This window comes from Sprattus sprattus, assembly GCF_963457725.1.
Source record: "Sprattus sprattus genome assembly, chromosome: 8".
NCBI lineage: Eukaryota > Metazoa > Chordata > Actinopteri > Clupeiformes > Clupeidae > Sprattus > Sprattus sprattus.
Window position 1 is genome coordinate 15,543,201 of NC_137927.1, and position 12,500 is coordinate 15,555,700.

At 46.5% G+C, this 12,500-nt stretch overlaps 1 protein-coding gene across 1 annotated transcript in view; it reads right to left on the reverse strand.

The window, feature by feature from the left end:
* The window catches only part of acsf3 (acyl-CoA synthetase family member 3), a 43,772-nt gene extending 39,234 nt beyond the window's left edge, over positions 1-4,538 (reverse strand). The window contains exons 1-3 of the mRNA XM_080843819.1: positions 4,499-4,538; positions 3,089-3,832; positions 924-1,079 (exon numbers count right to left, since the gene is read on the reverse strand). Of these exons, the coding sequence (XP_080699945.1) occupies positions 924-1,079; positions 3,089-3,799 (867 nt within the window). The 5' untranslated portion in view covers positions 3,800-3,832; positions 4,499-4,538. The remainder of the gene's footprint in view (positions 1-923; positions 1,080-3,088; positions 3,833-4,498) is intronic.
* Positions 4,539-12,500: the final 7,962 nt, after the last annotated feature.

Genomic DNA, 12,500 nt, shown 5'->3' on the forward strand with positions numbered 1-12,500 from the left:
CAGCACAGCAACGCGGCTACAATTAGTGCGGCTCTCTGACAAGTAACCGATAAGGTTGAACAGACACACACACACACACACACACACACACACACAGAAACACCCCCTCAGTCCTCTCCTCTCCTTCCCTCCCCACCTCACTCCGCCCCGCCACACCCCATCACACACACCACCACCTCCTCCACCCTCCAGCACCTCCGTGCACAACTTCATTGAGCAGGTCTGAGAAAAGAGGTCCCAAAGGGGGGGAGCAGGGAGGAGAGGATCATGGGTCAGTGGAGCTTGGCGTGAAGAGTTAGAAGTCCATTACATGGCCAGGACTCTCCATTTAACAACTTCAACTTAATGAGTAATGGTCAGAGCAGCGGCGAAACGATCACAAATACTGACCGAGGTGCAGCTATTTGCGGCCCTAACAAGCAATACTGAAAAGACAAACATAGGTGCATGGCTGGATTCAACTGGACTGTATGGGACCAATCTAGAAAACACAAAGGGATAAGCTGATACTTTGTTAGTTTGCTGGCGTTTGCTTGGTAATAATTGGTGGCCATGCTTGTTTTGACTATTTTTCAAAGGGTTACAGACATTATACATCAATGACAAACCCAAAAAGCAAGGAACTAATCAATATATTGATTGCCTTGAATCTCTGCATTCAATGACAGACCTGATGTGACCCTATTTATAAGTCACTTATTCATCAGAATAATGGGAGGCGTGTTCTGGCACACTCCTGTCCTACATGTCTTAATGGCATAAATGGTGTCAATAAAAAGTCAATCATAAAAAAATAAAAGAGAGGAATGGGAGGCAAACTCAAGCAAAACAAAAGTGCCTGAATGTTGTTCTGTCCACGCCAGTCAAATGTTATTTGCCCAGCTGTGTTAAAGGTAGAAGGGCGCTGTGAGGACATGCCATACCTTCTGAGGGTGGAAGTCAGGAAGCATTAAGCAGGTGGCTCCCACGGAGAGCGGACACAGCAGCTTGTTGACGATGCCGTGGACGTGGTGGAGAGGAAGAGTGTGGAGGATGACGTCATCTTTCGACCACCCCCATTCTGACACAAGACACTGGACCTACAACGGAAGACATAAAGACTCATTGGAAATAGGACAGACAGGAGGAAAGGTACTACACGTCCTGTCTTGGGTATGGACATACACGTTTCAGAGCGGGAGTTCATCAAACACTACAGAACAATCAGACATCATATCCCATGGTTCCAATTAGACAGGTATGAGATGGAGCTGGAAGCTTACCATGCGTAACCTAGAATCAACACGCACAACACACACCGCATCTCCGACACTAGGCTTTTGTAGTCACTGTAGTGTGTGGATGAGGGAAACAAACAAGTCACGCCATAGCGCACAGGCTCGTGGACATGGCAGTCTCCATCATGTGCTGCTGGGCTGATGACTGCCTGTCAGACATTTAGCAGAATTGCTCCTCCATGCACTCGCCTCCCATTGAGGTCAGCAGGGCCCTTTGTTCAAAATGATTTACACCCAATTGCCTGTGTAGCCTGCCTGCGCTGGAAGCAATACCCTCACCCCTTCTAGTCCACGTCTGTGACAAGCCACACTGACAAATAGAGACAAGGCTGCCATGGAACAATATGCTACACATTATCAACCATTCCCAATCTGTCCCCCCCGCACTCATTAATATAAATAGGTCAGACATGACAATGCACTGTGAGGAGGTCAATTTGTTTTTTACATTATTTGTTCTTTTAAACTCCTAGTAAACCAGATATCATTTCATACAAAAATATTAAGTTATTTGTAATAACCTTTATTGCATAATTTCTCTGTAACCGTTTTTCCCATGTAGGTATGTGACACATGCATCTGAGCACACAGTTTAAGTCATTTAATATTAGCAATGGGGTAAAAATGTCGCCCCTGCTTTGCATATGGTCGCCTGTCTCTGTGCAGTGAGATCAGGCAGTAGTGAGTAAGTGGCAAGAGTTCACCGTGTTGCCGCCGGTTAGCTGACTTAACGCCTTCCAGCGAGCTGCGAGTTTCTCAAGCAGCTGGATGTAATGAGAGTGGCGGGTGCCAGAAGTCAAGCCTTCTGCCATTGCCGAGCTCCCTGAGCATGTCATTTTCAAATGAAGCTCCTCCTTAATTGAGAGTGATCTAATTTTCCACTCTGTTGGGCATGCAGGTCAAGCTTTTGGGTTGGAGAGCGACGAAAGAAAGAAGAGAAAAACAGAAAGAAAGAAAGAAAGGAAAAGATAGACAGACAGGTGAACAGAATTTTTTTTTGAAAAGCACAGATAAACTGGCAAAAATAGAGACAGACAGACAGACAAAAAATTATGAAAGAAGAAAGAAAGTTAATCCTCTACTGTCTTAGGAAACACATGTAAGCTAATGAATGATACAGAAAGAAAGAAAGAAAAAAGAAAAGCACAAATAAAGAGGCAGACAGAAACAGGAAGAAAAACACACAAAAGATAAAAATAGTTAGACAAACAGACAAAAGAAGAAAGGGTGAAAGAAAGGAAGGAAGACAGAAAACAAAAAAAGAGTCATGAAAAAAGAGAGAAAGAGTAAATCCTCTACTGCCTGAAGTATCACACGTAATGAAATGATTCGAGTGATTATTCGAAGTGTGCTCATGTGAAACTAAAGCAAAATGACACTGTGCACATTATCAGATTAGGCAGAGCAAAGAGCTGGCCTGCTCGGGGCAAGCAGACAGAGCCCTTCCCAGCAATCTCCTGTCAGCACTCCACTGACCACTACCACATTTCAACAACTACATTATCTTACAATATCCTAAAAAAAAGGATGCAATAATAATTAGCATATCATTCAATTCATCTAAGTACATTTCAGGTGAAAAGCCCCTTTTAGAGAACATAGCAAAGCTATTGAAAAGCAGTGTACTGTACAGAAAAAGGCAAAACATCTCCCTTTCTCGTATGGTCTTCACTCTATTGCCCATGTGGTATTCATTGGGCAGAATCGTGCAAACATATGGGTAAACTGCTTGATTTATTTCACAAAGAGCAATCTGGAATTTTTTTGTAGATCAGCGATAATGAGGAAGAAGAAAAACTGTAGTCTTTTACCATGGCCTGTATGTTGCTGTGGGTCTGGAGGACTCCCTTAGGCCTGCCTGTGGTCCCGCTGGTGTAGATGATCATGGCCGGCCTCTCTGCCCAATCAGTTTCAGCCAGGACCAGGAGTCCTTCTGTATCAGCGGTCTCCAGGGCAACCAGATTGGAGGTGACAGGCAGCTGGAGAAACGGGAGGTCCAGTTTGTGAGCCAGAGACTCCAGTGTGTCACCGTATGGATGCCCTGCTACTAACAGTGAACTCTGGGAGTTGGTGACGATGTACTCCAGCTCTGAGGGTGGGTGCTTGCTGTACAGGGGTACAGCCGTCCCTCTGCACATCCAGGATGCCCACTGCGCCACGCTGTAAGAGGCATCGTTTGCACATAAAAATGAGATTCGCTGGCCACCAACATCTCCAGACTCACAGCCCAGTGTCTGAGCGATGCGGGAAGCCAAACCCCAGCTGCTGGCATAAAGGGCTCTGTAAGTATGGCTACCACTGCTGTCCACTATGGCAGTCTTGTCTCCGAATCCCAAGGCTCGTGAGAACACAGGGGAGACTTTACGTCCTGGTGTGGCAGAGGCTTGCCTGAGTCCTGAAGTCACAAATGCCCTCCACTGCACTACATTTCCCAGCATCCATCTGTACGAGCTTCCTCTTCTTGCCAGGCAACAACCCATGAGTGAAGTCAACGGCAACATAGTAAGTGACCATAGGCTCATTCACACGTCTGTCAGCTCACCATCTTTGAGGACCTGGAAATATCACAAGATTCTGTTAATATGCACTCTTGTGTTTTTTTTCTCCTTCAAAACAAATATGTTTTATAATGAAGTCTACGCATAACACCAATAAGTTATAAAGTCATCTGGTGATATGTGTTAAACAGTAAGGCTTTTAATAATTAAGTAAATTAAACATAAGTAACAGTAATGATCATCACAGTGACAGGTGTGCCTATGTCTGATATTGACAAACCTCCTTGCCAGTACTTTACAAACGATGAAGATGGCTTTCAATAAATGTTATCGCACGATTCAGCACCGAAAAACAATTTAGGTGTCTCTTTTTGAGTCATTAACCTAGACACAAATGCACAGGTTGCCGCAAAGATCGAAGACAGGTAGCCTTCTTATTCATAAATACCAAAAGAGAAACGTGGGTGGTTAAAGTAGTTGGTACAATGGTCTCTAGATAGCATTGCTACATTACTGGCCGAGCTTACAGGCAACGTTTAGCATCTAGCTAGCATGCTAGTAAGCTCGTTCGTTAACCAGCTGGTTTTAGACGGATCTGCAATAGCTGCCAACTTTATCATCTGTATCTGCGATATCTGCTGTTACCGAGAACACATTCTATTTGTATACAAGGGCATGTAATGGTTCAGGGGGAAAACTGTATGGTCAGAGAATTCAGCTTACCCACACAAAAGTCATGTGCAGTACGTCATCATTTCCTTCCGTGTAGAAACAGAAGCACCGTTGAACGTTCTGTCTGTCAAAATCGTTGAACGAAAAAGTTTGCAATTTTTTTTTTTTTACCAAAACAGTTATTTTTTTGTTGCTATGCTTCAAGTTTATTGCGTTGTTTGAAAACATTCATGAATATAACCAGGTCAAATTCAAAGCTTCATGGTCAATTTTAAAGCGACAATTTCTTAAAAATCTGTCAATAGCTACAATGCCTAATTCTGACAACAAGATTAAAGCATAGAGTTATTCATTTGCATGATGTGCATCTGGTCCCTTTTCCTGCCATTGTATTTATTTTACATCCATCTGTCAGAAACTGCAAATATCAGCAAATGCATGGAACTATCTGAAACAAAGAACCCACAGAATAGACACAGATAAGTTAGGGAATGGGCAAGTTTCTTCAGTTGCACACTGTGTGCACTGTTCCTTCAGAGTGTTGCTGTTATTGTAGGCCTGGAGCCTTTTTTAGTTTTTACGCTTTTTCAGCTGACATAAAAACAGGTGTTGAAAAGCTTACATTATGTCATTCTTTTAGGCACATTTTGTCATGCAATTACGTCCTGAATTGATTTTTTTCTGTCAAAAATTGTGCTAGGCTGTTGCCATCCTCACAGTGCATGGTCATGTCATATTTTCCCTGTAGACGGATGTGTCACCTCAGCAAAATGGCAGCCAAGTGTGTGTGTGTGTGTGTGAGAGAGAGAGAGAGAGAGAGAGAGAGAGAGAGATTAAAGTGGGCGAAAGAAAAAAAAGTGTGGATTCATACCAGGAGAGATCTCTTGCCATCGGTTATGCTGTGCCAAGGTGCCAGCATGCCAACTGGCTCTGGCACGTCTCACAGTACGGGCACACTCAGCCACCAGCTGGCAGTCGCGGGCCTCAGATAAGAATTGTTCAGACATGGCACTCGTTCAATAAGTTTTCACTTCCCTAAACCCCTACATTGCAAACGAGGATGGCATGTTCCTGCAAACTGGGAGCTTTGTCTCTGGATCTCCCCTCCAGTTTGTGCAGTAGTATCGTCAAAGACCAATCCTTCCATGCACACAGGAAGCAAACACACAGGGAGAGGATCTCACCAGATGAGCTTAAGTCTCTATCTGGGAATACTTCAAAAAACAGTCTCTGTGGATTCGAGTCTTAATGCTGGCATTTTTGTTTGACCCAACTAAAATGAGAAGCATATTCTTCAGAAACGGTGGAAGATTGAAAACAAGCAAAGAGGGGGAAAAACCCATCATCAATCAGATTAGCATCTGCAGCTTGGCTTTGGACATCAGCCTCACATTTGGCATTGGGCAAGCGGAAAATACGGAATGCTAACCCCACAATTATCAGTGAAGACCAACAAAGGGGGCGCACTGAGGGAGCCCAGTGAGGGGTTGAGGGGGTGGGCAGTGTGGTGGTGGGATCTGGTAAACATACGCTTGGCGCTTGGCACTTTGGCTGCCAACCAGCCAGCTAGCATCATCGCGCCACTTTAGCGAAGCGTGCAGAGCAGTGTGTCCGGCAGCGGGCGCCAAAACTCTCCAATCGTCAGGCTGGAAACACCAAGGAGAGAGTCTCATCAGGAAGGAGTCGGGAGGAGGAGACAAGAGAGACGCCCCCTTTTTTTCTTTGTTCTTCCACTGAGAGCCAAGTCGAGAGCAGGAAATCGTGGGGAGTTGCCAGAACATGTGTCAGGTTGGCACCAGATGAGGATATCTTGGCACGCGTTACCGCTCTCCCCCTCTTGCCCTGCTTGGAACACATGGCACGTCGGCGGCGGCATCTGGCCGCGTTGACTCTCAGCAGCTGCGCTTTGTCTTCGCCAGTTGGGACGCTTGGCACTGCCACTTCATCAACTACCTGTGGCTCCTCCCGGGCGCAGAGGGGACCGATGAATTATTCGGGGCTGCAGCTGCAAACTTGACTCCTTTCCAAGAGATACAGTACTGTAAACACACTCCAGACTCCATGCCACACACAAACACACACACACACACACATGCTCACCTAACCATGCGGAACAGGAGGGGTGAGGGGATATCTCTGCGGTTGGGATAAACCCCAAGATCTGCAGGGACGTCTCCTTAACCCATTGACATTCTCTAATCCCTAATTTATGGGATGTTGATCGCTATTGTCCCAAAACTTTTTTTATTTCACTGAAGTCGACTGGAGAATGTGGACAACCTTTGTAAATTGAAAACTTGGATGTTTATCATGTAGGAATATCCTGTGTCATGTCCATAAAAATCAACGAGTGCATGAGAGAGAGAGAGGGAGAAAAATTGGACAACAACCGAGAAACATGATGAAGTTGTGTTTTATCGCAAAGTTGACTGCTCCCCATGTCTTGAGGAAAGGAATCACTCTACTCTTTTTCTTTGGCTGGATCAGAGCTGCTCAGCACCTTGTAGGGACTTAAAATGAATCTCAATAATGAGTTATTCTCTCCATCTGTGCAAAAACATGTGTGGTTTATTCTGCACCGTTAATTAAAATGTCTACCCGGAGAGCCCCACGTGCTACCTTGCTGGGGCTATTCCCAAAGCTTGCAGATTTTTCAAACGTCAGCATTTCCACATCCTGAGGTGATTACAAAGCATGTCCCTCTGCAAGGGGTACAGTTTTTTCCCCCTCTTTCTCCAAGGATCACTTCTGTCATGATGTTTTAAACAAGCCAACAAAAGAGGAAACCCGTCCTCAGCGACCCCAGTGCATTACAACTATTTAATTAAGCATGGCTTGGCATTCTGGGCCAGCTCGGCAAGGTTTGCATGAATCAAAATGAAATGGAGCTGATGTGTGATGTCACAGAGAGAGAGCCTGACAAAAGCCTGTCAGCCATCACTGCTTAAGTGATCCAGACATTACATGTGGAGAGGGTAGGGGTTTGCACTGCATTTCATTTCTCATTGACCCAGTTTGAACTGAGCCTTCTTTCTTTTTTACAATTTGTTTGATTTGATTTGTTTGTTTTGGTCTTTGTCTGTCTTTAAGTCAATGTGGGATAACTCGAGATGCTCCTGATCTGTCAAGATTCAGCTGTCTTTTTTCTGTGTGTGTGTGTGTATGGTGTTTTTGTTGTTGCTGTTGTTGTTGTTATTCAGCTGATAGTGACCCTCTGGGAGTTTTGGGCTCCATCTGTGGCAGTCTGACCCAGTTTAGCCCACGGCCACGTCCAACTGTTCCGTGTCCCGAGCATATGTGCGGTGGCAAGGGGATAAGCGATCATCACCAGGCGGGACTGTGAAACTACACACTGCAGATATGACACTGGACCCTACCGCTTCCCACAGCAGATGTCACAGGCGCTGGCCCTCAGGAATCACGCGCCAGAGACGGATGGGGGAGACTCTGCCACCTAGACCACGCGTGCCCCCCTCCCTCCCCCCACCCACACAGCCTTTTCAGTCTCTCTTTCTTTTTATGTGGTTGTCCTGGTGAAATTGGATTACTGCGTGGTGCAGTGTGTGGGTTCTTCGGGTGTTGTGTGTGTGATGTAAAAGGGGAGGAGGCTTGTGTCTGTTCGAAGAGAGCTCTTAGACTCAGTTTACTTGTGTGTGTGGGGGGGGGGGGGGGTGTATATGTGAGAGAATGTACGTGGCTATGTGTGTGCATGTGTGTGAGAGAGAGAGAGGAAAAGAGAGTGTGTGTGTGCAGATCCATTTTTTTATGAGTGTGCGGTCTGTGCATTTAATGCTGTGACCTGGATGGCATTCACGCACACATACAAGCTAGCAGAGTGTTGGCCAACAAAGGCTGGCAGTGTCAGGGTAGCACTGCAGCTCACTAGCCAAGGCCGTGGCATGGGAATCTCTACAAATGGCCTCTGCTGGCTGGCAGGCTGTCACACGGATGGTGTCAGTTCCACCAAGCTGTGGTCCCAGTGCCACTGGGGACCTGTCAGAATGTGATACCCAGATGGGGTGCCAGGATGGCAGCGCATGGTTGTGCAGGACTGATAGAGGGGATGAGGATGATGGTGGTGGTGGGGGGGGGGGGGTGGGGTTCTGGGGTGGCAGACTTGGCTGTTGGCAGCAGTGGATCAGTCGGTGCAGTTGAATCTGACGTGGTACCGCTGCTACTTGAAAGAAACAGAGCTGGCAAGGCTGGTTGAGTGTGATCCCTCAGAGCTGTTGAAGAAGTAAGGCCATTAGTGTGGTGTGTGTTGCTGATGAATGGCAGGGTGAGAGAGAGTCTGTGGACATCTCAGGATGCCAGAGGCTTCAAGCCCAGGCCCTTTACTGGCCATCGCATGCCCTCTAATGAGTTATTGATCTCCTCCGTTTCCCTTTCAACTTTCTTTCCAAAGCAATTGAAATAATTGCATGGGACAGGCAATCAAGTGTTTCCCCTTCTCAGCCAGCTTTTTGGGCAGTATTGCATGTACACCGTCCAGCCATCAGTGTAGGGCAGCACAGGGAAATGTCACAAAGAAATAGACCTGCTGGTTTTATGTGTTTCTTTTTCGCATAAACAACACAGCCTGTAGAACATTAAGAGCTGGCAGATGTCAAGCTCTGAAACCCTAGGTAGGCCAGCCTTCTTGCATGAGATGGCGTGTTCCTAATTTGATTTGAATAGCGTGGAGAATTTTCTGCCTTTGTTCGGTCCAAGTGGCTGTGTTTATTTGAGCTCCGCGTGCTGGGGGTGTGTGGCCGCGTGTCGGTGTGTAAGTGTCATTAAAGCCTGGAGATTGTTCATGAGGAGAAATAAATTATCCCAAAACCGCATGCCCTCCCTGTAACATGGTAGAGTTGATTCTCTCTCCCTCCCTCCCTCTCTCTCCCTCTCTTTCTCTCCCTCTCTCCCTCTCTCTCTCTCCCTCTCTTTCTCTCCCTCTCTTTGTGAGACAGTCACGCTGTTCTGGTGGTGTGTTCACAGGGAGACAGCACCATATGTTGTCTAGCCTCTCTGGGAGGGCATCCCAGCTTTGCTGAAGAGCTATGACTGCATGTGGCACTGAGGGGGGAGTGGGGGCCAAGAGAGAGAGAAAGATGAAGTGAGAAGTGAGGGAGAAGGCGGGGGCGGGGGAGAGGGGGGGGGGGGGGGGGGAGTTGAATAAATTAATCTTCTTCAGCCAAGATCTGCCTTGTGTTGGTCATTTTGAGAGATGTTGCTCCTATTATATGACTTTGTCTGATTGAATCTTGTTTAGTCCCTGTTGATTTTCTGACAGAGCTTAGGGAAAACAGTGGATTTGTACATGACATTATTTATTTGGCACAAGTAACGGCACTAAAATTAGGCCGTTTCTGTCTTGCTGCTCATGAGGGTACGGCGGCACTGGAGTGCAAAACACAAAAAAACAATAAGAAGACATGAAACCAAAAACTTGCAGCCCTGAAGTGCATATCGCATGCAAAGACAAAAACCTGTGGTCCTGAGAAGCAGATGCATCATACAAACACCAAACCTGGCTGTGTTTACACCTCAGGACTGCTCATTATTTGTTTTTCTGTTTTCTTTTCATTTGTCTCTTTTGTAATTCAGGGCTGCAAGTTTTTTGTGTGCATGTTGCATCTGCACTTCAGGATCACAGGTTTTTGTTATTAAGTGCTGTTTCTGCACTTCAGGGTTCAAGTTTTTGGTTTCATGTTTTCAAAGGTGAGGTGAGTGTGTGTGTGTGTGCATGTGCGTGTGTGTGTGTGTGTGTGTGTGTGTGTGTGTGTGTGTGTGTGTGTGTGTGTGTGTGTGTGTGTGTGTGTGTGTGTCTGGGGGATGTTCGTGTTCAGAATCCATCTTCACTGTGTATTCATTACCACTTTGCATTTCAAGCAAGTGCGGCTTGGGCACCGCACGCGCTAAATCGCGAGAAGGATTGTTAGACACGCGTGTTATTAATTTTTTCGTCAGGTCCCGTGGCGTCCACATGAATCTTAATGCTGCTGACGGGGCGGCAGCCCGCTATCGACTTCCTTTAAAATATGAAGACGCTTTGCTGGAATCGCCCAGGGTCATTAGCCTGAGAGTGGGCACAAATCCCTCTCGCTAGTCTTGGGCTCGGGCTCCGCCACGTTAAATACGCTTTTAAAATATTCATAATCATACTCAAACACACACACACACACAACACTATACTCCCAGGAGAGAGGCAGTGGAAGTGTAGTGGAGGTGGGAGTGGAGATTGGGGATGGGGGGGGGGGGGGGGGGGGGGGGGGGGATTGATGAAAATCAATATTAAAATGTATTCCTGTTCCTCGTCCCATGTGTAGTTAATTAGCTGCCTTTTTAAAGCCATGAAGTTTGCAGAAAGATTAAGAGTGCTTCTCTCCTACTGACAAGACCATGCACATTCTGTCAGTGGTAGCCAATTAGAGACTGGATTTTGCAGTCACAGGATTTGTTTTGAATGTATTGCTCTTGCCGGATTAAAAAAAATATTTTATTTAAAATGGATTTTTTTTTATAGCATTAAGTGTATTCCCAACAATGCCACATAATCCATTGTTATTCACTAAAACTTTTTTTTCTGCAGAGTATTTAAAGCACTTGTAAATCACATAAATCATTCATTGGAGTCAGAATCTGACGGTAAAAGCTTGAGTGTCCATGTTGCCTTTGAAAGGTCTCAGAGAATTGGCCATTAAAATGCAGCTTTGATGAGCCAGGTTAACAAGGTCATTGGGTTTGACAAGAGCTGTGGGCAGCAGGGGTTTGCCCATTAAGTGGTCTGTTAGGGGCACTGGAACACGTTGCAGTAACCAGAGGTCAGGGGTCAAAGCAGAGGGTCGGCTTGTGTGCCGTCTGTTTGGTCACTCAGCAAATGTGATTATTGTTTACAAGTTTACAGAATGGTAAAGAGTGGGTGAGAGAGAGTATGTTTGTGTGTGTGTGTGTGTGTTACTGTGTGTGTGTGTTACTGTGTGTGTGAGTGTGTGTGTGTGTGTGTGTGTGTGTGTGTGTGTGTGTGTGTGTGCGTGTGCGTGTGCGTGTGCGTGTGCGTGTGCGTGTGCGTGTGCGTGTGAGTGCGCGCGTGCGTGCGTGCGGGTGCAGGTGCGTGTGTGTGTGTGTGTGTCTGTGTGTGTGTGCGTGTGCGTGTGGGTGTGGGTGTGTGTGCGTGTGTGCACTTCCCCATGAGCTAATGGCATATTAGACATAGTAATCCTGAGTGCCTGGACCCCGTACCTATATATATATATCTGTGTGTGTGTGTGTGTAAGTGTGTGTGTGCTGTATTGTCCTTTGTCATATATTTGGCTTCTTGTGATCTCATTACTCATTATTGAACATTTAATGCTGAATCAAATTAATTCAACTAACCAGTGCCAAAGTTAGAAGCAGGCCAAAGCCACCTGGATCAGGGTCAATAGGGCCCACATGTCTGGTCTCAAGATGATAGTACGCCACACCTCTCCTTCACCTTACACTTTACCTTCCTCAGTGACTCACTGTGAATACTATAGCATATCCCGGTGAAACAAAGGGCTGCTGTGTCATCTCCATCGCGACTATTCGCACTGCTTTAAATTATTCAGTCCGCATGATGAGTTCTTTATCCTCGAGAGAGCAGGAGTCATATGGCAGGGGGTCTATTTTTAGCGGCTGGAAAGGGGAGGAAGAGGTTCGGTTACGTGTGGAGCCATCAAAGGCAGCATGCGAAGCATGTGTGAAGCAGGTGCTGCGACAGGGAGACGTTTCCCCCCAACAATTCCCCATAGCGGCCGAGATGAGGGGGACAGAGGGACGTCTGCTGCGCTGAAGGCCCCCAGTATGGGCGACATGGCTTGAGGGACAATAGGCTGGCTGGGCTGCTAGCAGATGTGACAACAGGGGTATGAGGCTGGTAGTAGGAGGGGGGTGGGCACAACAGTGTGGGTGTTTGAGGATCTGGAGCAGCAATGGGAGGAACACCAGTGCATAGAACAATACAGTTACCAGGACAATGGGAAGGTACAGCGATGTGATACGTTTGTATGTATGTGTGTGCGCGTGTGTGTGTGTGTGTGTGTGTGTGTGT